Here is a 27,844-nt window from a genome sequence, read left to right as displayed (position 1 = left end):
TAAGAATTTCAATATAAATTTTTTAAACCCAACAATCAGAATGTTCAAAATGTCTAACTACCTAAGATAATTTATAATTAACCCTTGAATTTATGTGAAATCACATTACTCATCATCAATTTCAATAGTTATTCTAAACTTAGCAAGAAGAATCCTTCTTTAGAAACCAATCTTGGATCATCAAATTGAAAATGCATACACCAAACTCCGAAACATAAAGAAACACCACAATATTCATCTAACCTCCCCTCCCCAAAAGAAAAGAATAAGACGGAACAGAACAACATATCTCATCTTCAATGGCGTCAACGTTTTAAATTTCATTTTTTTACCCTCCTGGTGTGATCTTTAAATGAAATCGCAAACATCCTTCGGCTGGCCACCAGATTGTTTCTTCTTTGATTTCTAATTCTTCAGCTTCCAGAAATTTCTGCAAAAATATCATAATCGATAAAGAAGAGTGATGCTATGTACAGAATGACCACAATGACTATAAAGAACAATACCTTGTGAATACAAGTGCGTGCCAAAGCTGTAGCACTGGATGCTCATGGAAGGCAGCCGACGTAGTCGAAATCAGATAAAGCTCTGTGGGGACACCACGACCCAGGTCACCATCATGGCTGTTTCTATCTTCTAGGAGACGCTATAAACATTCCTCTGGAAGTAATTCCATCTTGTTCTACAGTACGTTTTCCTCCCGCTTCTCCAAGTCTACTTCCCCAAAAAGTCCTTTGAACAACAGAACTAATAAATAATGCATGGTAAGTTATGAATATAATACATGACAAAGTTGCTTATGCTCAAAGTGAATTTTAGATCAAAGACATCAGAATAGATATTTCATTCACATAGCCAAAAGAATAAAAATGAGGAAAAGAAACTTGTATTTTATGATTGAATTGTTCATAAAAGCTATGGTTCTTCAGAATTATATAAAGTAAACAAAAGACCAAGGGAAGCATTGAAAATAGAGAAAATTCTATCCAGTTGCCTACATCAGCAGCCTGCAGTTTAACTTTCTTTCTCTCTTCATATTCTTCGGATTACATCAAGAAAAATAGCTATTAGGCCATTTATGAGGTTTACAATGAAATAGTTAAGTCAAGCAGCTTAAAATGATGTTCCTGAAATCATACAGCATTATAAATGATGCTACAGAGCTAATGGCTGAAAAATGTTAGAACACTGACCAGCTCTAGGATGCAGCATTTCAATGAAGTTTTCCGATCTTCATTGCTCATTTCTCGAATAAACACTACCAGGGACCTTGACGAACAGAGGGTCTTCTTCAGCAACCTGTTTATCTCCACCTTCCTAAAATAATCATTAAAACAAAAGTTTAAACAAATCTGGAAATTAGATGACATAATGTTGATCAAACATAGTTGATAATTAAAAGGAAAAGAAATTACACTTGACATGGAAATATGAATATTGTAAAAATGAACATATTGACCCTGAACAGGCTAGAACAAGATCTTAGTGCATTATTGTTGATCAAGAAAAAAATAGTGACATTTATATTGAGAGCTATAAACTGTACAATTTAATTAGGACTAAAGTAGATACATATAAGTTCATTACTTGATGGTGGGACTTAGCTTAGTAGCAGCATGCAGTTAGTAGTTCATTCTAAGTCCCACCATCAAGTTCATTACTTTCTGATAAAAATACCTGTCTTTGCAACAGAAACAAAAATTGGAAGTCCACTCTAGAAGTATATTCCTACTTCCAGTGCCATGTTTGATTTTCTGTAATACAGTCCCTATTTCTAAAATTTCTCAATATTTAGCTTATGCAAAATGGAAGCAGAATTTACATAAAAATTCATAGGCTCTCGATTAATCCGGCTGTTAACAAAATGAAAAAAAGAAAAGAAAAAATAAATTTCCAGATCAGATTCAATAATCTAATACTAACATCAGCAGTAGAGTTAAAAGGTTTAATATTTTCCAGTTCCTTCATGGCTATTTTTAGTTGCTTTTTGGCCTGCATCCTTTCTAAGCGTCGTTCATCTTGTTGAGCCATGGTGACCTCCGAATGACAGGCCACACACAAGGTTCTCATATTTTCTAGGCTACATTCACCTGTCATTTACAAACACTTAAAAGATTAGCTTTCTGAAACAATCACAGGAGGAGCAAATAAAAATGGTTTAATTAGTATTCTACCTCCTCCCTTGTATACCGGAATTATGTGGTCTGCATGCCAGGCATTCCCCTCAGTTGGTTCATGGACAAGCTTATCAAGCCTGAAGTGGTACACACAACATGTTCCAGAAGTCAGACCATATGCCCAAAAAGACCCAAATCGAACAACTAGTAGGAAAGCTTGTAAAGGTGCATGTCAATCACTCCAGAATCTTCTTCATATTTTGTTTGTTCCTCACTCCTAGCCAAGATCCATTCTTATAGTGCTTTAACTTTATAAATTTCTTTTTGTTTAGTAACTAAGAAACTAGACAAAAATATCCCAAGCAAACAAAATGACACAACAAACCTATAGTCCCAACTTCCAACTATTTGGGATTGGATACACCAATGATTCACATCATTTAGCTCTACCTAAGGCGACTCCTAAGGAGGAGTTGGATTATTCATCCATTACCATAATGTGCCATTGTTTGTGCAGGGTTGATAACTACTATGTTGGTTTCAGTACACTAAACCACGGTTCTTTTTGAAGGAACTCAGAGTGCAAACAGGACATTGACTTCTATCATTCTGGAGACTGACTCAAGAGTTGCTAGCTAGAGTCCTGAATTGTCACATGCAGCTCACATGAAGGACCAAGTCAATTGTGCAGACCATTTTGAATTTTTCGAGAACTACGAGAGGGTGCAAATCAGATATATTTAAAGACAAGCTAACCAACCAGCTGATTTTTAGGTTAACTAGCCTGGCCTAGTAGCCAGTTGGTTTTTTTAATTTTAGGAACCAATGAAATTTACAGATACTTATGCTAAGATATGTAAAGATGACTTATCTGGACACTATTTTGTTAAACCAATTTAGATTTTGAAGCAATATTGTTCGCAAAATAAATTCCTGCACTCAATCTAGATAACACAGTCTACATCATGATTCATGTCCATGTTCACTAATAAAGTCCAGAGAGAAGAACCATTTGCAACCAAATGTAGCTATAGCCTAATAAGAGAATCAATGAAATTCCTCATTCGTGTTCAGTGGACAAGGTCAAAGACTATAGGCATAGGAATTAATTTATTAATCAAAGCCAAGTACCAGACAGTAATTCCATCCAGGTAGTATGAAGCAAGCTGAAGGTCGAGTGGAATAGGTGCTTGATTAGTCCACAAAACATAACAAACATACAGGACAGGAGAATTAGGATTGTCATTACCTTCCAGTAACATTTAGACATAGCAAAGTTGCATAAAAAATAGGATATATTATGAAGGACCAACTCTATTTATAGCATTGACACTAGAAACATCAAAACTAATTGACAAAAACAAATAAATCCAGGAATCATGGCACATCTCGACCTAGCAACTTCAGCTACAAGTTCTCGAGTTAGATGGATTGTAGTCCAGTTATAACTTCTTTAGATGGATCATACACTGTTAAAAAAGTAAAAAACAAACAGCTAAAATCACAAAAGGAGTGAAACTTGTTTTACACAGGATCACTTACAACTTCTTCTTTTGTGCCAACTTTGGAGCAACTTTTTCAATGTATTCCTTCCGCCGAGATTTGGATAAAGGTCTTATACATTTGACTAGTTCGTGACAATCCAGCTTGCAATGTGTACATACACCATTTTCTATTTGGAAAAGTGCCTGATGTACCACCAATTTCAGATAATTGCACGTCATATGTTTATATGTGGCATAAGAAAAACAATTTTGAAAGCCCTAACTTATGCATAGTTCTAGCTAACTGTAGTCACTGACCTCCCGAAGGGCGCTTCGACTAGTTCTTATCCGGTATTCTTGAAAGCAACTCAGGTTACAAAATAGATCTTCAAAGTATTCGGGTGCTTTTGCAAGCTTTCCACTGGATACAAGTAGCCTTTGATCACCAGATGATAGCAGTGCAAATTCAACTAAATTCATAGCTAACATAACTTACTTGCAAGGGTCTTGGCAAAGTTTACAAAGAGGTACATCTTCTGTGGTCCAGGCCTGCTTGTACTCTCTTTCCTTTGCAGCACCATGATGTAGAGTAATCTTCTTCCAGAATGAATTTTCTGGTAAAGGACAGCTAATATCACTTAAAGGGGTAACCCGTCTATTACTTCCACCTCTCAGCAATCCCTGCAACAATTTTTTCCAAACATCTAACGCAAGTAATAATACTGACAAATTCAGATATTTTATTAGCGGAACATGAATCAAGGCCTATTCCATAACATAATTTACCATAGTGGTGAACCATATCCTATTAACATAGTCAATCCTAACATTATCAAACTCAAGCTCAGGATGTGCAAGAGACATTTATTGATTAAAGATGAACAGCAGTGAGCAAATGATCTGTAACCATCTGAAGCATGTTAAAGGTCTAGTCCACGCTGGTCATGTGGTTTGGTGCATGGCTGAAAGGCGCACCAGTGCTGTAGGCCTGGAGTGATGCGAGCATGTACAAAGGATAAACCAATCCAAGACATTCACCACATATCATGCTAATACATTATCATCACACTCCCATTATGCAAAAGTTTAAAACATCAGTATGCTGTCATTTCATGTTGATATCAGACATCTGACATCTCTACCTGCTTTCCCAGTGATCCAACTATGTTCCTCTAATAAATAAGAAAAGAAATTGTCCTTTAAAAGAGTTTGGGAGTTACTCTAGTATGTCCAGGTAAAATATAATTTTCAGGAAACTTCTAAACAAACAACACCAAAATCAAAATGGCAGAGCATATGCATTTTCTTAAAAATGGTGAAAGTTAAGCTACATACTCCACGAACATGGTTGATGCTATCTTTCAAATAGCAAAGCTCAGCAATAAGAGGAAGTTGTAGAGGCTTTCCAAGAAGTTTATTCCGCTCAATAGGCCTTAAACCATTCCATTCTTCAAAAAATTTCTTGATAACATTCCAGTAAGCAGGATTTGTCTTCAGGGTTTCTGGACTTGCTTCCTTAAATGTATTACCAGCAGAAACTAAGATTGACTTTAATTCCTCTGGACGAAAATTTTCAAAAATTGGTCTAGGTCTTTCATCCGTTCCCAGAATGCAAATGTACAAGTGAACCCGCCCTGTATATTGGCTCACCTAACAAATATCATTAAAAAAAAGAAGAATATGATTTAACTGATTACTGGTTGAATTACTGAAAACAAGAGTAACAAAAATATGAGTTTTAACAATTACAATAAACAGAAATAGTAGTTCAGTATACTGATTAGACTATCAAGATCTGCTTGTGCCTATCCCACCAGCAAATTGTCCCAATGCCAAATTGCCAAACAGCTCTCTACTAAATGAGAAAAATGGAAGTTTCTTGGCTAAACTACAGAAATGTAATTATAACCATAAAGTTCGCCAAAAAAAGAGAGCTCAATGCATGATTACCTACCAAAATTTGTAAAAAGGCTTGGTATTTCAGATCAACGACATCTGCATATTAAAAATGAAAAATATAATAATTGCATCCATAGAACATATTAAAAAAATCACTGTGAAGCCGCAATGCATAAACATTGCCAAATATGCATCATGTCTATGTATATCAACATCGATCTGATACTTGCAAGACCTATCATATAGTTCAAATCAACATAGAAGTGCATCCTCACACATATTTCTAAGGATATTGCTTTTACAGAATTAAACGACATCAATGTTAATCAACCCCAAATAGTTGCAATTTATAGCTTTTTTTTTTTTGGTAAGTGCAATTTATAGCTTTGTTGTTGTTATATATAATATAGATGAAATATAGATGAAAGATACAAATTAACTATAAGGCTTCTAGACATGTTGAATAATGGCAATACATATAGCCAGGAATCTTAGATTACTGGGAATGTCAATATGTTCTCACTATTCTGTACAAGCATACCATACATTGTTCATTGTTCACTATTCTGCACAACAGTACAGGCATACGATGTTAAGATACCGTAAATCCCTTTTCTGCTGGCCTTAAAGATATTGGTTTTCAAGGACCCTGCTTTCCCTGCAGCAACAACAGGTATGGGAGTTCCAGAACTTTAGCAGGACTTGACCATGCTTTGATGAACGCTTACTGGCTTTCTGTTTTTCCAAACTCTTGTTAAACACCTACCCTGTGTTACATCTGATAATTCGCCATTCTTGTAGATGTCAATCCTCTTGGGAGGTCTGTCAGTATGATGAGGTCTCCCAGATTGTTGAGAATGCATAGAATGATTCTTCAACTACCCTAATACTTGGGGCTCCATCGACTTGAAGCCTCCCCACCTCTCTCATTCCCTATCCAAATGGTGAAAAGTTAATGGGGCAAACTTGACTACAAAATAAAACAAACCTTTAGAGGAAATCACTTCTTCAGAATCCAAGGACACCAACTGTATCTTTCTGACTTGGACAAAATCAAATTACAATCCCTCAACAACAAGCTCATCGCCTCAAACAGACATAATCATCTTTACTGATGGAATAAGGCTTAAAACTCAAATGGGTCGAAGATGGCGATAGAAACAGTAAGTTTTTTCACCAGCTTTCCTCCTTTAGGAGAAGAAAGAATGTCATTCGCTTTCTGGTTCTTGAGTATGGTCAGACTATCTATGATAATCATTGTATTGTCAACCAGTTTGCCTCTCATACCTTAGCCTCTGGACTCAAAACAAGAAAGCTACAAAGGATGTTTGAACCAAATGCTCTGCCCTTCCTCATTTATTCCCCTCTGATCAATTGGACTTAAACCAACCTTTCACTCTACTTGAAATCCATAATGCTCTCTTGGACATGGACCTTGGAAAAAATCATGTCCTGATGGCATTACTGTTGAATTATATAGATTCTTACGGGACAAGATCAAACATCAAATATATGATGCTGTTCTAACATTCATGAAAATTTTTGTCTTCCGAAGGAATGGGGCAGGAGCTTCCTCATTTTTATCCTAAGAAAAATAACCCCTTCACTATTGAAGATTTCTGTCCAACCTCTCTCTGCAATGTCCTTTACAATCTCCTTACTATAGTTCTCTCCAACCATATCAAAAGTAAACTCAACTTCCTCATAGCTCATGAGCAATTCACTTTTGTGAAAGGTAGAAATATCCAATAACATATTCATCGCTAATGAGCTTGCTCATACAATGGCTAAGTCCACTAGCAAAAACCCTCTCGTTCTTATAAAGTTCGACCTCCCAAAAACTTTTCATTCTATCTCATGGACTACCATCAACAAAACCCTAAGGAAAATAAACTTCTCCACAAAATATACTGACTAGATTAACTCATGCATCTCCTCCCCCAGTTTGCATGTCTCATTGATGGTATCCTCTCTCACTGGTTCCCTAGCAAAAAAGGCATTAAGCAAGGTGATCCTATTTCTCCGTATCTCTTCATCATCATAATCCAAATTTTATCCTCTGTTTTTTAAGATTTTGTGGCATCCAAAGAGCTGACCCCTTCCTCATTGCAATTTGTGCTACTCACACCTCCTGCAATCTTCTCTAAGCTCTGGATCTGTTTTCCTCTTTCACTAGCCTCAAAATCAATGTCTCCAAGTCTGAAATCCTTTTCCCCAAAAAATGCTATCCTAATATCAAACATGTCAGCTTGACACTATACCGGGTGGCACAGGGCTGGATGGGGCTTTCGGATAACAGGGAAGGTGTTGCCCCTCGCTTCGCTTGCTGTCCGCCGCTCACCCATGCGACCAAAAATGGCCAGTTTTGGCCTGTTTTTGGGCCGTTTTCACGTGCTACGACGACCGCAGCGAGCGGCGCTAAACGTCAACCATCTCAGCACCCTGGAACCCCCCGGGTGGCACAGGGCTGGATAGGGATTTTGGCCTCCGCCGTGCTAATCAACTTTGTCATCAACTCTATCCTCATTCATTCCCTCATGAATATGAACGTATTCGACAAAGTGCTTAAAAGAGTAGTTCGTATATCTAGGAGGTTTTTTGGAATAGATCCATGGATAAAAACAAGCTTAATTTAATAAGCTGGGAAAGAGCCACTTCTCCTGAAGTCCTTGGAGGTTTGGGCCCAAGAGACCACTTGACAGTCAAAAGAACCATTTCTGCTAAAAGGATTTTGCCTCATCAACAATGCTGATTTTCTTTGGGTCCACATTCTTAGGGCTAAATATGGTGATTTAAAACCTTGAAGCCCTATCTGTCACTCAAACTGCTCTTGGTCTATGAAGAACCTTTCCTCCTTGCTTGGGTTTCCCTAAAAGGGGTTGGTACAGGCACCAACATCAACATATTACATGACTCCTAAATTGACAACTTACCAGTCTCTATCTGGCCTACTTTTATGAATATTAATGAGATGAACAACCTTTTTGTGGAACAGGCTTCCTACTTATGATCTTGCCTTCCATTATTCTTTATTGCCAAAGAGATCCTTGCCCTGTTTCTAAATTGGATTCTGATTCTCCAAATCATATCTTCTTCTATTGCGGGGTTGCTCAGGAACTTTGAGACCTAACCACTGCTAAACTTGACTATAACTTCAAGTCATTTGAGGAAATGGGGCAACACTCTGTGAGGGTCAAGAGCAGTGTAAAGACACTGCTTGACATATGCTACGTATTATGTCACCCCCTTTGGTGCCTTTGGCTCGACAGAAATGACTCTATATCACAACCACTAGGCCAGGTCCTTCTCCATTCATTAGGTGTAAAGTGGTATCTACCACTAATGACTATATTGCAACCTAAAACCATTCTGAGGGACTACCCCACACACATGGCTCTCCTAGCATTTGTTCTCCCCCAAATTTCTCCTCCTATAATTGCATCATGAACTATGATGGTTCTTTTCACTTGGATGCTAGTGATGCAGGGATTTCGTTAGCTAATTGAACAATCAGGATCATTTCGTGGCTGTCCGATGTGCCTTCATTGAGCTTCAGAATAGTTCTCATGCTGAATGCCATGCTATGTACAAAGGAATACTTTGTGCTTCTTGGCTAGGATTATGACAGATTTGGGTCAAATTTGACGTTGTTGTTTTGAACAGATCCTCCAATGCTCCTTGGCACCTTAAGGCAATCATCAAACATATTTTGCGTCTTGAATGCCTTGTACAAGTGGTTCAATTCAGCTATGTAAGCAGGACTGAGAACTACATTGCACATCAGTTAGCCTTTTTGGTCAGGTTTGAAAGCTTTGTCAAAACAAGGGGGAGGAGTTTAACACCTTGATCACTTGCAACAATGTAATCAAACTTTAGTCTACTAATCGAAAGGTTACCTTAAAAAAAATCCAAACATAAAGTATTATTACCTCAAACCGAAGCCACTCTGCTTGAGTATTGTAATGCTCATCAACTATTACTGGCTCGGGTACTACAACCTCAACATCATTTGACATTCCAGAGAGTAGCTTCTCCTGTGAATTAGAGGAGGCACAATTTATTTATCACTATAAGAATTCAAGCAGTTGAATTGCTTAAATTAAAGTTATCAAATACACACCTCAAAGGCACTATTCTCCAACAAATCAAACTGTGTGTCATTGTATGATTTTATTGTTTTGCAGATAGAATCGGTGTTAGACTGTTCTGCATGTTCTCCATGGCCATCGATATTTTGATTTTCATGTATCAAAGAATGCTCCTCGCCATTCATATCGTGATCCTTGGTAGTCTAAAGAAAGAGATTTGAGAACTTAAAAACCAAATAATAATTCATGATAACCAAGGAAATTCTGAAACGAGATAAATAATATGAAAAAATAAAAAACCATCTAAAAACAGATGCATATTCATACCTGATTATGTTGAACACTGCTTTCATTGCCTTGAGCTGTTATGTTGTACATTTCAATAGCTTGCATAGTCTGCTTGACTGTGCCAGTGTCAGATTTATCAACTTCTTTTCTGTGAATAACAAATCCATAGTATGCTATGTCTAGTCCTCCTTAATTATATTCCCACATTTTGAAGAGAACAGTACCTGAACTTCTACTCAGGTCAACTGTGGAAATGCCCATAGAAGAATCGCTCAGAGAATTATCATTATATTTCAGGTGAAGAACTGAGCCCACCTGTCAATTCAGTTAAATTAAGGAGAGAGAGAGCCATGGAGTTCAATTAAAGATAAACGTGATACTAGATTCATCTCAATATTAAACACTTATCAGAAGAAGTTGACAGATGACCTCTATCTGTTTTATGGCATACTTTTTCCCATTAGTCATGGATGAACAACAAAAGAAACTCTTATTTAAGTGCAGCCACCGTGATTCATCAGATGTACCCTGATGCATGTTAAACTTATCAGTTAATAAATACCATTTGAGGAAATAAAACAAATACATTCATGTGAACATGTTGAGAAGTATGCTTGCACATTCTGAAAGAAGATACCTTTGCACAAAAAATGTAAATGTTGACCGCATTATTTTGCCCTTGCCTATGAGCTCTATCTTCAGCCTATAAGACATTGTAAGTGTATAGTTTATGATGATAAAGTCTGATATAAATTTTCTTAATACACCCTATGTAAGTTTCTGATAGACAAGGATTTTCCTTCTCTTCCCTCCTACATAAAAGTTATTAGTTTTTTCTATACCTGGTCAGCAGAGCCTTGTGATGGCAGTAAAATAAGGAAGTTATTTATACAGAATAGAAAAACAAAATAATAAAAATACAAATTTCTCCCCGGCACAACATAAATTCCAAGTCAGATATTCTTTTTACATAATGTTACTAATGTAAGCTGAAAAGACTAGCCTGAATCATTTCTGCTGAAGTTTCTGGCAGCTCTAAGAAGATGACATTCTGTGCCGATGAAAAGTCTAGCCCACAGCTTCCGACAGTTATTCCAATTATTGCAATCATCACCTAGTATGGGCACAAGTAACAATAAACATCTAATTGTTACAAAAAAAAAGAAATTATCATAATAATTTTATAAGAAAAAGAAACTAAGAAGCATTCCTCCAAATACATCTATATATGGTAATGAATTCCAAAGAAATCATCATCACTGAACTAATAAAGTTTCATCTTTGCCAATATTGGTGACAAATAAGCTGCAAAATAAATCTCTGTCAAGAAACAAAATGATTTAACAATAACATTCCTCTCTCTACCAAGTGTCTTGCCATCAAGGTGAACAAATATTTTTTACCCTTGCCACGTATAAATACCTAAAAGATTCAGCTAGGAAGAATAAAGTTACCTCTGTTGAGAAACGAAAAGCTTCAACAGCATGTTTCCTCTCTCTACCAAGTACATTGCCATCAAGTCGAACGAATTTAATCCCTTTCTCACATATAAATGCCTAAAAGATACAGGTATAAAGAATAAAGGTAAAAAGCACATAATTCTACATCAAGCTTCATGTTTAAAATTTGTTAGAGGCTTCCACAAAGGGAAAAAAAAAAAGAACATAACATGAACAACACTTTAAAGCTGGGAACAAGAACCATGATATCATGATCACACCCTTACAATTGGGCTATCATCAAGTTTGAGAAGATCAATGTCAAATAAAAAGCCAAGGGAGATACATAGTTTCTATTGTTGGAAACTGAAGATTTGACAATTCCAGTCAAGAACTGTTATTTATGTCTTATACATTACCCTGAGTTGCAAGGTTGCTGTTATAACAATTAACAATAATACAAGGATGAGTGTCTTATTTATGCAGTCTTTAGTGGCATACTCCATGCTTCTTCAAAATGAATAAAAAAATCAAAAGGTCTGTTGTCTTTTTTCACAATATGAACCCTAGCCATTTTACTCATAAAGGAAAAAAATCATAAGGTTGTAGATTGTCTATTTCAAAATGATTTTTTTAAAGAAAAATCACTTTCAGTGACTATGTTCAGAAACTAAGACAAGCACTGAAAAGCATATATCATATGACACACACACACACACAAACAAAAGAATACATTTGAGTACAAGCACACTGCGACGGAGATTCACTAAACTTCTAAGTAAAGAAGGCAGTGATTTTTATGAACCAAACACCGCTCACGTTAATTTTTTTCTTAGTAAATTATCGCCAATGAAATATTGATACTTCAAATAGCCAATCAAATATCGATACTTCAAATATTGTTGTAACCATACTGGATATGTGTTGGACATGAAATTGACAGAATACAATTTGACACATGCCAGAAAATTCCTTGAAGTATCTACAAGAATGGTTGTTCCGTTTCTTATAATTCTCACATATTATGATCTCTGTGATATTTATCAGAAAAAATTACAATACTATACAGAAAAAACACATCTATCAATTGCCTGTAATGCCAGTGTATCCATATTTCCGTATGCTGTGTCTGTGTCTGTTCTTCATAGTTATTAATAATTTCTTCAAATATCCAATTTTTTCATATAGAACAATATCAATAATAATAAATGCTAAAAAGTACATGTCTCACCTGTATTCCATCTAGAACCTTTAAATGATGAGCAAATATTATTGTTTTCTGAGAACAAAGTCCCATCTCTACACTATCTACATCCTCTGATTCTCTAAATATGAAATGATTGGAGAACCACTCACGAAATCCAGATAATTTTGCGATGCCAATTTCTTGATGGGAAAGATGCTTTTGAGATTTCTTGCACTCAGTGCCTGAAAAAAGACAGAGAAATGAAATAACTGAAACACATCAACATGTCACCAACTCAGTGAAACTAAAGAATAGTTATGATCACTTGAAATCAACAAAACAGAAGATAAGCATACTAATGGCTAATTAGAGTCATCAATAGTAACGTAACATCTGAACCAACAACGATCACATGGATAATAAATTTCGCATACATGATGACTGCTACTAAGTGAAATAAAAATAACTCAAGCAACAAGCTAGCTGGTGCTTCATGCAGACAGATGCATGTAAAACAGCAGATAGGAAACAAAAACAAAGAAATCCATGTACTCAAGAAAAATTTCACCTGGACAGGCATCATATTTCTCCAGTTTCTGATCTCCATCATATTTATCTTGGTCAGAAAAACAATCTACAAAAGATTCCTTTCTGGATTCTCCATCCATGACCATTGTGCCACTTGTAGAACATGATGATGTTGCTAGAAGAATATCAGCTGCCTTCAGCACCACCCATACAATTTGGCGACGCTTGGGTGGTAGTTGTGTTAATACATGTTCCTTCAAACGCCTTACCTATAACATGAACAGAAAGAGTTGTCAGTAAAACAACATTCAAATTGTTAATAAAGTAAGAAATGTAAAATGAAAGAAAAAAGGAGCAATTGATCCTCCAGTCGATGGGCCATGACAATTCATCAAATGAACTAAAGGAAGCATGGTCAAAGGCAGGTTATATCTTAATTAGATCATAAATTTGGTTACAGATAATCTGCAGGACTCTATTAAAGCACATTATCATTAATCATTCTGGAGTATGCCAACCAGAATTTAGAGCCAATCCCTATCCTAGAAAACTCAATCTGTGCAACCAGATTTTACAGCCAAACCCTAACCTAGAAAACTCAATTTGAGCTTCACACAGAAAAGCTTAATTAATAAGCCATAGTCAATTCACAATAAAAGACCAGATGGATCACCAGATTCAACCTGAGATCAACTCATACCAACCTATCTAGATGGATACCAGCCAATCTAATTCAATCTGGTAAAATACACAATTCATTTCGGTTCAATTTAATCACATAGTTCAAGAGAAGTTACAATCAGTAGTCCAAAACCCAAATCTATTCAACAGCAACTGAGCAAAAACATACTTGATTTTCACACATTTCATGTAATTTTAATTTGATCCAACAAGAATCCACATTTTGATCAAGTTTGGGACTTGCAAGTAATCCAATAGATCCAATCTAATTATAAACCCTGTGTATACAATTAATCGAATGCTGATTCAGGTTTGTACAATCATAATTTAACATAAACTTACTTATTCTGCCATCAATCATCAAACTTCAAATCAGCTATATTTTAACAAGGTTTGATCAACTCGAAGTTATTCAATAGAGTATTTGAACAATTATATTTTCATTAAAGTTTTTGTTGGCTACCAAAGAGATTTATGGCACCGGCTAAATTTGTTAGTTCTCAATTTGTCTTTATTTTCTCTCTATTCTCTTTTTTTTTTCCGGACTGAAATCTCATCCAACAGTTTGAGCTAACTGATCATGTCTATCTAATATGACCCATCACCATCTTCGTGGTGACCTAATATTGGTCCCAATATATGGAACATGCTCAGCAATATAACCTAAAACAGAATCTACAATGAACATCAAGTTTTAAAAAGTTCTCCACTGTAAGTCCACCAACATCTTTAACATTAAAAGTAGAAAATCGGTTGCCATGTTTGAAAATACTTTGAGAAACCAACTCACTAGATACATGCTACAAATGGAAACACTTTGAAGTGAACTACATGCGGCACAAAGTCCATGTTTGTTTTCTTTTAATGTTTGTGCTAAGACTTTGTTTCTAATCCTTAAAAATCTCAAGCAAGATATAATGTTAGATACATCATTTCTTTCCCTAAAAAGAAGAGACATACCAAGAGGTGTAGCTGCAGGGGGAGGTGGGCAGTGCTTAGCCGCAAGTCAGCAAGCCTACAATGTGACCATGTGGCTTTCCGAGACCAGATTGCCTGGGTCTGCTCATATACCCTAAATTGATGGGTCAACAACCAAAAATCAGAAAAAAGAAAACAAACCCCAAAATCAGACTAGATTGCCTGAAAAGGGGTGGTCCATGTCCCAATCCACGGGCAAACAAGTATTCGCCAAGTGGTGCATATCGGTCTACAGTGATTTAAATAGGCGCTCAGGCGCTTGCCTAAGCCCTCGGGCGAGGTGAGGCGAGGCCCGAGCGCCTCATGTGTGGACCAGGCGGCGCGCTTCAATGAGGTGTCGCCTGGGCGCTCGCCCAAACCCAGGTGCTGCGCACTTCAAGCAAGCGCCCAGTTCAATTAAGCGAACCGAACATGTTTAAGTTTGGTTCGGTTCATAGTTTCTTACCTCAAAAGCCATGCTTCACGCTCACACGACCCTAAGGAACCCCAGTTCTGCTTCTGCCTCCGCCATCGATGCTTTTTGCCACTTCCTCCGCCGTAGACGTAGCATACAATGCCTTCCTCTGTTGTCGTCAGATGAGTTTTACGGCCCCCGTAGCTTCCTTCTATTGTCGCTTCCTTCCACTATCGAGGGAAAGGATGGTAGGTTCCTCCACCACTTACGGATGCCCTCTAGAACTTCTGTCATTGCCACTGTTGTTGTCTGTAGCTTTCGTCGCTACTGTCCGTAGCTTCCACCATTGTCGCTATTGTTGTCTGCAGCTTTCGCCACTGTCACTGCTACTGTCCGTAGCTTCCCTCGCTGCCGCTACTATCATTTGCAGCACTGTCGTAACTATCTTAAACCAATCCTTCGCCACTGCTACTATCTCCCTTTGTTACTGTTAACATTTTTTTCTCCCCCCTCTAACTTTAAGTAATATACTATTAAAAGTATATTTTAAAATTAATATCATATTTTATTTAAATAATTATATTTTTAATTATATAATATATTTTTATATTTTTTTATTTTAATATTTCAGAGAATTTTTTTTCTCCCCCTCTAACTTAAGTAATATACTGTTAATAGTATATATTTAATTTAATATCATATTTTTATTTAAATAATTATATTATATATTTTAATATTTTAATATTTTAGAGCACCTCGCTTTGCTCAAGCGATCGCCTAGGCAAGCACTTAGCGCTTCAGGCGTTTTGGGATCTTGGTGTCTTTTAGCGCCTAGCGTTTTTTAAATCACTGTTGGTCTGCCCATGCATACTTATCTGCCTTGGTTTGTTGAACAATGTGCATTACAACACTTGTAAAGTTCGATTATATTGTGTTTTATATTGTGTATTACAACATTCATCCATAACAATTCTGCCATGCTCATATGTTTTATATTTTGTTTAATAATCAAATGCATTATACTAGTATTTATATTTTTTATGTTTTTTTCTCCCATTAAAATTCAACTCCTGTGAAGACTTAATCTATTCTTCCAAGTCTTTTCTGTAATCCTGTTTTCCACTAAGCCCACACAACTGACCAGTCAGACTATTTCTTCATTCTCACAATTGCAAAACAAAATGGGAAGTCTTTCTTTGTTTAAAAGGTCCAAGAAGATGCTTAAATGTATTAGCCCAGTTTACTGGTTAAAAGCTAAACTTTGAGCGCCTTTATGAGAAAAATGAAGGCAATGCACCACAACCAAGCGCAATGCCATCTGTTTTGCAATCAATAGTACAGTAAACTACAGACAAAAATAACTAAGTGGCTTGGCATGTTCGAGCATCTAACAAGTTAAGCTTAAAAATAGATCACATTTTTTTAGATTGCACAACATCTAGAATAAAGTGTAGCAAGAGAACATATTTGCTTTTCATCATCTTATTTACAGCTACCTTCTAATCAACATACCACATTAACCTATACTTACCAGCTAGAAACTTTATTCTTCACAGTAATATATCTGGATAAAAATTGATCAGATGATTTTAAAATAACTACACCTACAAGAAGTTAGTTGGGTAAGAACTAACCATCACGGTTTGCCCAAGTAGTATATTTAACTCTCCCAGTCTGATACCCTTTGAAAAGTCCTGCATGAAAGTGAGAAGATGAGGCATAACAAGAAAAAAATGCAAGAACTTATAATCAAAGTATCAAACTACAATGAAATCAAAAGGACACAAAAGAGAATATAAAAAGAAGTTATATTTGATAATATTTAAACTAATACTCTTGTACAAAGATCATGATTATAAAAAAACTTTAAAATTTTTGCACTTTACTGGCTTGTTCAAGCCAATTGAAGATTCGTGCATGTGTAGTAAAAGGCAAAGTGGTTTTATCACACATGATCATAGCATATGTTAATGTAATCTACATAATAGTTTTGAATTTTTCAGAGGTAAGCACAATATTGGCAAAGGCTCTTGTACTGTCCGAGAATGAACTGAGACCCCATAAAGTTGTGCCAGCTGACACAGATACCATTGTGAACCATGTTGGTGAGTACATAATGTACCGGCATGTTATCAAAATGTGTGCTAAAGGAAATAAAATAATCTATCTACACCAACAACAAAAATTGAATTCCAAAACAACGCAAGTCTAATGGTACTGAATAAATGCCAGGTACCTTAAAAACAACCCCATGAGAGCGCTGAACAAGTTTGACTGAGCAATAACTCTTTGCAAATTCATACTTATCCTTTCCAAGCAACCCAGGCCTGAAGTCCAATATTGAGAAATGGATTGCAAAGAATATATTATGAGGATGAAAACTCCAGGAAGCTCATATTATCTTGTACAACTCAAATTCAAAAATAGATAAAATCACTATCAAAGATAAACGCACCATAACATATTGATCTGATGGTAAATGTCATAGGGCCTATGATCACCTAGCAAAAACCACAAGTAAGAAACTAGAAACTCGATAAAAGATAGAACAAGAAAAAAATCGATACCAAGCAAAAGCAATAAAATTAGCAACAAATGTAGCGAATATAGGAAATGGATAAGGCTACTGTCTATGCTGATTGGAATAAGCTAAGTGTGACAATCATCATACGGCAATGCTTAGAATAGAATGCACTTGCTGCATGTCTCAAAGTTTTGTAAGATCATGATCCTGTCTCATCCTTCATTTTGATCTTAAAGATTTTAAACCCAGACAACCACAAGAAAGGAAATGTTTGGAATACTGCTCATGATTGTCAATTTGCTTCAAAGCAAAGATTGTTTATTACCAGGTCTTGAGTAGACACAGAAGAGATTAGCTGTAACTGTCACAAAATGAGATTACAAATCACGTTTTTGTGGCTATCACTAGCACTTAATCCTAAAAGAAATCAAGAAGAATGAGATTACAAATCACGTTTTTGACTTCACGAATGCTCTCAATGAAATCAAATAAACCTATATCCTCGACATCTTCATATTCAGGGCCTTTGACAGGAAATAACTCTCTCAGGTTACATCCTAAATCTTATGAGTGCTTCTCAAGTATTAACCATGTAACTTATTTGATCAAAGGAAAGGTCCAAGGCAAGGAGATCCCCATCCCACCTAGCAACCTTACTTATGTATGTCCTCACCAACATAATTGATCATGGAGGGTTAAATATATTTCAAATGAGATGCCTCAGCTGCATCTTCACATACCTCGATCTTGCAGATGATATCCTTCTCTTATGTGGAATAATTGCTAAATCAAGTCTCAAACAGATTCTGTACCATATCAAGATCACTTTTAGCCTCGCTATTACAGTAGTGCACTCAACTTAGGAAGCAATGTGCCATATGAAATCATATTGGCCAATCTTCTGCATTGACTTTTAATGATGTTATTCCTCATAAAATTTCTTTGACGCCCATTTTTTATCAACGCTCATGGTCAAATAGCCACTACTATGACCAAAGCTTACTTGTAAAATATAATTCAATTTCAATGAAGTATGTGATTTTGTCCCATGGTGTTGGAGGATTATAGATTACTAAGTTTAAAGATATGCAATCAAAAAAGCAATCATGAATTATAGGTTGCACTAACAAGGGATTCAATTTCTATTGAAATATAACCTTGACAAAGAAGGTGTCCCTGAAAGTAAAATGATGCGCTTGATCTTTGCTGCCAATGCAAGTACAGATTTTGTCTGTCATATAAACAAAGGAAGAAAAAGTCAAGTTAAACTATGAACAATCTTCCATCGGATCAAATGGTGAGGAACCAAAAAGCTAAATCTTCCATGTTTGCACAAAAAGTTTAAGAATCTCAACCATGAACACAGACTTCAGGTGCCGATTTGCCACTTACATTAAATTTCAACTTTGACCATGGCAGTTACAGTGACTAGATATTAAGTAAAGACAAGATAAATGGACCATGGTTTGACATTTTGCATAGCAGACCCATGACGATCCCTGGCCAAATTGACGTGGGTCTGGTATGTACTGGGTGTCGTGACACATGATTTATCGGCATGACTTGATACCCTTTCAAATGGCCAAACCCTTAAAATGTCCTATCTCATGAGTGTTTCCTACCTAATGTTATTAAGATTCATATAGCTTAAGTGGTTCAAGTTCACAAAACAACAGATATTACATAGTTTGAGCGTTGATCTTTGTGGATCAAGCACTAAATTAGGTGTAATCAAACATGCATCTTAGATCATGCCTCTAAATTAAGTCATCAAGCTAAGAAATAGGAGTTTGGACTTAATTTCGAAGACATTAGCCGTTGCATCTTCAATTCAAATATTCTTCTTGAGAAATTAGACTTCTCTTTTTAACAAACTCGTAAAAATTGGAAGAAATTTGCGTAGGAGGGAAAGAGAGATGGATGAAGGGAAAGAGGGATGATTCTACAGATTCAAGACAACCACACTCTTTTTTTGTATTGCCTACATACAGAATACAGCATAAACTCTTGATATGAAAAAAATTCAAAGCAATTAACCCAAAGCTCAATAAAAGCTGAACATCAAAATTAGAAGCTATGCTACCGAAGAATTAACTGCAATAATAACCCAGTAGATTCAAACTAAGGTACCTCTTCTGACTCCATTTGTTTCTTTGTGCAGCGTACATTATGTGATTCATCGACAATCATAAGTGACCAATTTCTTTCCAACATAGTCTTCTGCAAACGATTCAACATTGTATATGAAACAACAACCACCTTTGGATGCCTTTCCAAGTAGTCAAGATTATCTCGATGACCAAATACTGAGAAAAGAAAATAATAAAGGAATAAGCATCTTCAAATTCTTACTGGTTTTCAACAAGCATCTTAAGAGGAAATCTCAAAACCCTGAATTGTCCCCAAAAAAAGAAGAGAACTCAATGCCCAATGAATTAAATATCCAGGGTACCTTATATGAATCAGGTCTGTTTTGAAAGTTCAAGTACTACATCAAATTCTTAAATGAAATAGCTCCAGTACAAAAAATATAACCATTTACATAATGCATCAATTTTTAAGTAACTCATATAGAAAGTATAATCAACACCAAAGAGCAAACGAGATGAAAGGTAAATCACAGCATGACACTTGCTGCTCATCACTTTTGTTTTTCTTTGCTATGGTTGATAGTCATAACATGTGAACTAAAGTTTCAGATATTCCTTATTCATCACATTCATGTTTCAACCATCAAATGGAGCACCAAGCAAAGAACATCTCCTTCCTTACTAATTAAATTACAAGATTTATTTTGGTCGAAAAATAAAAGTAGTGAATGAAGCAATCACAGATGATAAACTATGATGCATGAAAAAAGTAAAGGTAACTGTGTTTCTTTCTTTTCAAAAAAGAACCCATGAGAGAACAATATAAGAAAGAATTTCAGAGAACAAAGCATGTAATATGTTTCTTTCTCTTTATAGAAGTCATCACATCAACCATTAGCATATAAAATCACATGATGAATCTAGAACATGAGATCTCAAATCACACTAGTATAATATTATCTAAGTCACATATTACACTTGCAAGACAAACTTCATATTCCACCAAATGTTAAGCACATGATAACTTAAAATGAATATCACACTACCACGTAAATAATATATAGGTCATGTGAACCCATGCTAAGGTTGCCTACATAAGCCAATCAATTTTTTTATTTGAGCCAGCAGAAGGGCACACCAATAAACACAACACAAGAGTTGTACCATGTTCAGAAGGCATCATTGCAAGTCGGCACCACAAAACGACAATCCTTTGTGTTGGTTATGTTTACGAGAATTTTAGGAATAAGTTCTTTTAGTTAATCCTAAATTTGTAAAGAATTTCATTATCTATTCCTTGACAGTAAAAATTCCTAAAAATAGGAATGTAGAAGGATAATCAACCAACAGGTTCACTGCACCTATGTGTACATACCATAACATATGGTGGGAGATTCTTCAACAGAGTAAACCAAGTTAAGAAAGAGATGAAAGTCAAATAATTACTCTTTTTTTTAACATCAAACTGCACGCAAGATTAAGCATCCTGCTAGGCTTACAGATAAATATGATTGGAGTGAAACACAGGCTCAGTAGCTCAGGAGTCTAAACAAAGATGTGTGGTTAACTTTAAAGTTAAGAAATATTTAATCTAGTAATCACCCCAAATTCAGAGTTGATTATAGTGCTAGGCACAAATATATTTTTTTATCTGCTGATTCATAACTTATCATGAGCATGCAATAAACAAAATGCAGCCTGCCACATCAGTAGAAATGAATTTGATTCGAGTAATTAAGAGCATAGAAGAACTATAAATCATCTACTTTTGTGCCTCATAATATTCTTGAGTCCAAAATTATCCTTTGTTTATTAAAAACCTATGAAGCCTGCAAAAACAAATCAAGTAACAGCCAAAACTTGTCATGATAAAGTTAATAATATAAACATTGGCAAAGAAATTTTGCTTAGGGAAAAATATCCAGATTACAACTGCCATAAGGCCCACAGAAACAAAAGAAACCTATGTGGCAAGAAACCAATTTTTGCATATTTCTATCTTTCAAGAGATCCTTGGCCACATTGGCAGTGTCAAAGAGTTTCAACGATTAGCATCTTCATAGACACATTATTCCTAAAAACACACAAGAAAAATAAAGAATTAACAATATGTCGGGTACCAATACGTGATAAGAATTAAGAACTGCAAATTTGAGTAAAGAAGAAAACTGAGAGAAGCATACTGCAACCTAGAGGTCATATATTTGTTTCATCGTAAAAATCAAACGAACCTCCATATGAAAGAAAATAAAGATACCGAGGTTTATTATATATAACTTAAAAGCAGGAAGCAGAAGAGAATCAGAAAATAAAAGAAACCACTGTTGCAAATTGCAATTAAACATACAAAGCAACATTCATGTAAACCAAGATGCTCAAACTTTTCAAAGACATGATTTTAAATTTGTCATGCAAAAAGTGAAAGCAAATGGTCATAAAACCAAACCAGGCTAACCAAACCCTTGATTGCACTTTGTGCTCCTAAAAAACTACTAATCTACTTCATACATGCATGTTCTTTGGAAAGTACCAAGATGGATATCCTTTGGTAAAAGGGTGGGAAGCCAGTGCTCTAATTCCTCAGCCCATGAAAATCGCAAGACAGCTGGACAAACAATTAGTACAGGGCCTTCATCACTGAAGCAACTTGCTACTGAGATTGCCTGCAAAATATTCAATGAACACATAAAAATGTTAAAAAATTCAGCCAATAGCAATATCATGCAACTCGATTCTGTATCAAATACCATAAATACGGCAATGTCTTACGAACATGGATAATGTTTGTTGAATATTTGGGCAAAACAACTAGTAAATGCATTATAAATTTGAATTGTTATAAAAGTTTTGCGGCAAGACTCTTTCCCATACTTTCTGCAATGTAATCATAACTCGGTCGTACCTTACCATCTTAAGGTTCACACGAAACTTCCAAACACTCTTTTAAGTACTATATTTGCATCTAAATCCATGTTCCAGCTGTCAATTAATTGAGCAATTCCAGCTGTCAATCCATGTTCCATATCACAAGTACATGAGCTCAATCAAGTTGTCTCACAGTGATTTAAAAAACGCTAGGCGCCAAAAGGCGCCAAGGTCCGAAAACGCCCGAGGCGCTAGGTGCTCGCCCAAGCACTCGCCCAAGCGAAGTGAGGCACTAAAATATAAAAATATATAATATAATTAATAAATATAATTATTTAAAATTTTAAATAAAAATATGCTATTAAATTAATCTAATAAATACAAATACTATTACTAGTATAATGTATACTGTTAACAGTATACTATCGAAAGAGAAGAGTGTAAGGGAAGAGTCAGAAGACCGAGAGTGTTGACTGAGAAGAGTGAGAGCGGCAGCTGCGAGCGACGACAGTGAAAGCGACAGTAGCGAACAGCAGTAGCGACAGCGGGAGCGGCAAGCGGCGACAGTGGCACCGGCAACAGCGAACAGTGGGAGCAAGAGCGGAAGCGGCGAGCGGAGACAGTGGCAATAGTAGCGGGAGCGGCGAGCGACGACAGTGGGAGTGGCAACAGCAGCAGCGGCGACAGTAGCGTGAACGACAAGCGGGGTTAGAGTTGGGGAAGTCACGCTGATATCGGTGCTTTAGTTGGTTCGATTGAACCAGACTTCAAACGCTGGTTCGGTCGCCTGGTTTAACCCAAGTGCTCGCCCGAAGCGCTCGGCGCTTGGGCTCGGGCGAGCACCTAGGCGACGCCTCTTTGAAGCGCGCCGCCTGGAAATGAAGCGAGGCGCTCGAGCCTCGCCTCGCCCGAGCGCCTAAGCGAGCGCCTTTTTAAATCACTGTTGTCTCATAAGGCCATAACTGTGATCCAGGGTTTGGAAAAATCACAACAAACAGCAAATTCCTGCATAAGAGTTTACTATTGAAGATAAATATGAATAACAGAAACCAATGACATCCCACAACAGGACCTCAAAGGGTCAAGACTATCTTAAGGCATTGGTGGAGCAATACAATCTAAGCTAATTAGAGATCAATAAACTGACTCAAAACACTAATACCAGCATGAATTAGAAATCTGAATAGGACTCTCATATCATGGTGGAAAAGGAAGCACAAGGTTTTCTTTACACATGCCAAGTGAGTCATTTTTCTTCTCCTCCTGCTTCTCCTTTTTCTCATCCAATGATGGACTATAATAAGCAAGTAGATCTTTTCCTTTGGCACCATTCAATCAGTATGACCAATCCCGATCCAAATTGGCCGATCCTAATCCAGATTGGTGGATCCATATCAGAGTCAACCAGTTTTTCAAACCTTGGTTGTAAGTAAACTTATGATATTCTAGTCATAAAAAATGCAAGGTAGTAAATTGAAGTAAAAATATATTAAAGAAAACAATAAAAATAATTAAAAATAGTATAAATATATGGGATGTGATAGTGATGGTAGCAGAAGAAACAAAATATAAAAGGTGCAGTACAATGAAGATACTACATAATGTTCTACAATAAAGGACACGGTTGAAGGCCAGCAAACCCTCATTTCATTAATTCACACGGTCATAAATATCTAATGTCCTCTGATGATTCTATAATGTACAGATTTTTTCAACCCAAATCCCAATGAGGTCTAAATTTTACACTAAGCAAACTTGTGGGATAAGAGTTTCTTCTCTTGGGAAATTTGTCATCCCAAATACAGAAACAGTTAATCTGAAAAGGAATTAAACTCCCCAAATCGACTTGATAATTTTCCAAATCATATCCTAACTGGAGACAAATATCAAAATAACCTAATGTCGAAGTTCAGAGACTTCCTAAAAATGCTCATTAAAAAAAATTCTAAAAATAATCAAAATAAAAAATACCACTAGAACTAAAACTTCACTTAAGTAGAACTCAACCAAAACCTAATTTAATCCTGCTTGATTATTGATTGCATCAAATCACAAGCTTAATAACTCTTAGAACTTAGAAGGACTTCAATGTATCAAAAGGTGCATTACTGAGAACATTGATTTTGAATATTAGAGGCCAGAGAGGAATTTCAGATCAAAATCAAACTTCTGAATCTTTGTTTACTGAACAGAATGGAGATTCGAGGTTGATTCTTTCATTAATTTTATAACCTGAAAGATGGCTGCAAATTCAAGAAAGAACATTTTCTCAATATGGGATCTCAAAAAAATTTTATCTCATATTGATCAGATATCTAGAAATCCCTAGATCTCAAGAACCAATTGATGTGAACTTTGGTGTGTCCTTTGGCACAGAAAAGAAGCACAGCTCCATAAGAATACTACCCAAGAACACTACCAAATATCATGCATGTGATTCCTTTTGATAATATATTCATGTAGAACAATGTGGCACTATTATATGCAATAAAAGTCAAGGAAAAAAGGAAGAACCTGTGGATCACAATAATCTTGTTCAGGTACATGGACACAACCAAATATCCCCAGTAATAGCATATGCTCTGTTAAGCATAAAGACATGCCTGGTATATCCAGACCTTTCTCCCTTCAGAAGCACCTATAGTTTCAAACAATTTATTTCACCTAACTGATGCATAATAATCTTTGGGCAGCTATGGATGATCGTATACCTATCACTAATTTATCAAACAACTAACTTATAAGAAGTGCAACAGTTGCTTTTTCTGTAAAAGCATTGCTCATCCATCACCACTTAAACATTGATTTACCAATTAAGCATAAATAGTCTCTTTATGGCAGTGGTTCCACCCTAAGAAGCAGACACGAACACAGGACACGGACCATGGACACAACACGACACGACACGAACATGGTGACATGTCATTTTTTCAAAAGTTAGGATCCAGACACAGCAAGGACATACATATTTTTAATATATATATATATATATATATATATATATATATATATGCATTTTATAATATTTATATTTAAAATTTATAATACATTTGGTTTTTTTAATAAATTCCTAGTATATATCCACGTAACTTACTTCTGTTATAAATTTTATACATGACTTATTACTAATAAAAGACAGTAACATAATTTACCATCAATAGAGTTATTAGTATAGTTATGTGGCATTGTAATTTAGGAAATATAAAAGGTCATCAATTTCTTTAAAAAATACTAAAAAGATACAGAAAGCCTTTAGAAGGCTTTCTGAGGTCGAGGTCACAGGTTTATTGTTGGTCGTGCGTGGGCATTGATAAAGTCGCTGATGGGTTGCCAAGGGCACGACCACACAAGTCGTGTGATGGAAGCTAGTGAAGTCGTCGATGGGGGTTAGGTCGCCAAGGGTGTGATCGCAAGTCATGTGTGGGGGTTGGTGAAGTCACCGATGGGGGTGAGATCGCCAATGGGTCATGGTGCATGTGATGATGGCTTCAACCTTTCCGTGGTTGATGGATGCAGATGGACTCGATTTCCCTCAATTCCATGCTTCCCCATGATCACGTGAAGCCCATGCAACTCATTGTCGCACGCAAGCGTCACGCGAGGAAGGGGAAGGGCATGGAAGAAGCGTTCGACACAGATATGCCATGCCCCAAATAAAAAAGAATAAATAAATAAAAATACACATGTCGGACACGTGTCCAATCATGTTGGTGATGTTTCCATGTCTGACATAGATACGTCCACCAAATTGATGTGTCTATGCTTCCCAGGTTCCACCTAAACTTAAGTTTCACAATAATAAAATGCACCACAGCCATCCATTTTAACCATGTCTCATCATCCATCTCAAAATTCATATTACGTTAACTAAAAATAAGACTTCCGAAGCAGTTCCAAAAGCATATATGATAATGTAGATAATTTATCACAGAAATCATATAAACCAAGGACTGCGAATTATTTGTTGACATAGATATTAAGCGGAAGACTTGAAATTTGAATATTTCATCAACCACAATCAATAAATTCAAATTTTAAAAACTGTCCACAAAAATTTCCAGTTTCAGGCATCTAAGGCAAATCACATAGAAAATAGACAGTAAACGGTAACACAATATAATTTGATAATACAGCATGGATAAACAATATGTCTGTTTAAATAGTAAATTTCCAAGTTAACAGGACAACTGATCAAAAACAATAATCTTCAATTAACAACCTGTATAGTCTTTCCTAGACCCATTTCATCTGCAATGAGGCATCGCCCACCCCTTCGAAGTGCAAATCTAACACCTTCCAGTTGAAAAGGAAGAAGTGCATTTCTTAGAGACCTGGGTAGTTTCCCAAGAAGCTCATCAACTTGTTCCTCCGTGTAGTGGCCCTCCATGCAAGGTACCCACCAACTGCCTACCGACTGTGAGAACTTCTCAACGACCAAACGTGTCGTGTAAGGGATTTCTTGCAGTTCAACCACTGCTAACTTCTTTATGCATCTCAACACTGAGTCATAATCCGAAAGCTTGAAGACAGAAGTCCTTCGACCACCCTGGCTAAGCGTGAGGTAGAAAGGAACAACCTAGAAATCAACCATAAGCCCGTCAAGAATTTGGCAAGTCACTGACCGGCACGAGAGCAAAGAGATCATCTGCTTGGATGTGAAAGATTAGGCGCAGACCGATGAGACGCAAGTCTCGATGATCTGGAGACAATCGGCCTCGCCGGGGAACCAAGAACCCTGTAGAGGCTCCGGGGTGACAGAGAACTCGTCAGGAGAACAGATCTCAAAGACGGCCCGAAACGGGGAGAGCGGCCGCAGCGTGACAGCGGCTTCCACCGTCGCTGGGCTGGGCATGTTGCGGCACTTGGAGAGCTTCCAAGATTCGACATCCGCTACCTCCGCCGCCCGCTTCCGCTTCTCGAGGGCAGCTAGCCGGTTCGCCTCCGCCCTCCTCCTCTGCTCCTCGGTGATCTGCATCGAATCGCCGAAGGAAGCGAAAGCGAGTTCCAAAATCCACCGAAAGAAAGGGAAATCGATTATGAGATGAGAACGATGGAAGGTTGGGGTTTCGATCGGAGATTAGGGTTTCTGTAAGGGTTGATGTTCTCGGGGCGAAAGACGGCTTCTGGGAGGGAGGAGACGCGATTCAAAACAGAGATTGAGACACGCCACGGTCGAATGGTAGTTATTTAATCGATTTAAGAGAAATGACGATGTCCGAGAATCTTTGTGGGATCAATTCCTGTAAAAAGTTCTTAATTTTAAAAAAAAATTTATATGGTGTT

At 36.6% G+C, this 27,844-nt stretch overlaps 1 protein-coding gene across 3 annotated transcripts; it reads right to left on the bottom strand.

Annotated features, from left to right (window-relative positions):
* Positions 1-144: 144 nt before the first annotated feature.
* On the bottom strand, positions 145-27,780 carry LOC135580905 (uncharacterized). 3 transcript variants are annotated; one of them, XM_065193560.1, is made up of 27 exons: positions 27,237-27,780; positions 26,781-27,137; positions 22,227-22,359; positions 19,737-19,912; positions 18,764-18,837; positions 17,538-17,573; positions 17,319-17,409; positions 16,717-16,776; positions 13,070-13,298; positions 12,547-12,743; positions 11,331-11,432; positions 10,880-10,990; positions 10,514-10,579; positions 10,306-10,404; positions 10,101-10,191; positions 9,916-9,992; positions 9,621-9,791; positions 9,430-9,534; positions 4,937-5,251; positions 4,098-4,282; positions 3,920-4,037; positions 3,660-3,805; positions 2,175-2,254; positions 1,924-2,090; positions 1,194-1,317; positions 507-732; positions 145-430 (listed from the first exon to the last, which is right to left on the bottom strand). In XM_065193560.1, the coding sequence occupies exons 1-25, from the start codon at positions 27,534-27,536 to the stop codon at positions 1,234-1,236; spliced, it is 3,570 nt and encodes a 1,189-aa protein (XP_065049632.1). In that variant the 5' UTR covers positions 27,537-27,780; the 3' UTR covers positions 145-430; positions 507-732; positions 1,194-1,233. The 3 variants fall into 3 exon arrangements, with proteins under 3 accessions (XP_065049632.1, XP_065049631.1, XP_065049633.1); XM_065193559.1 differs by having other exon boundaries at positions 146-430; positions 507-747; XM_065193561.1 differs by having other exon boundaries at positions 146-430; positions 507-747; positions 3,920-4,022; positions 27,237-27,777.
* Between the last annotated feature and the right edge of the window lie 64 nt (positions 27,781-27,844).

This window comes from Musa acuminata, chromosome BXJ1-7, assembly GCF_036884655.1.
Source record: "Musa acuminata AAA Group cultivar baxijiao chromosome BXJ1-7, Cavendish_Baxijiao_AAA, whole genome shotgun sequence".
NCBI classification, from domain to species: domain Eukaryota; kingdom Viridiplantae; phylum Streptophyta; class Magnoliopsida; order Zingiberales; family Musaceae; genus Musa; species Musa acuminata.
The sequence above is the reverse complement of the archived record's forward strand: the minus strand, read 5'-3'. Positions and strand labels throughout refer to the sequence as shown.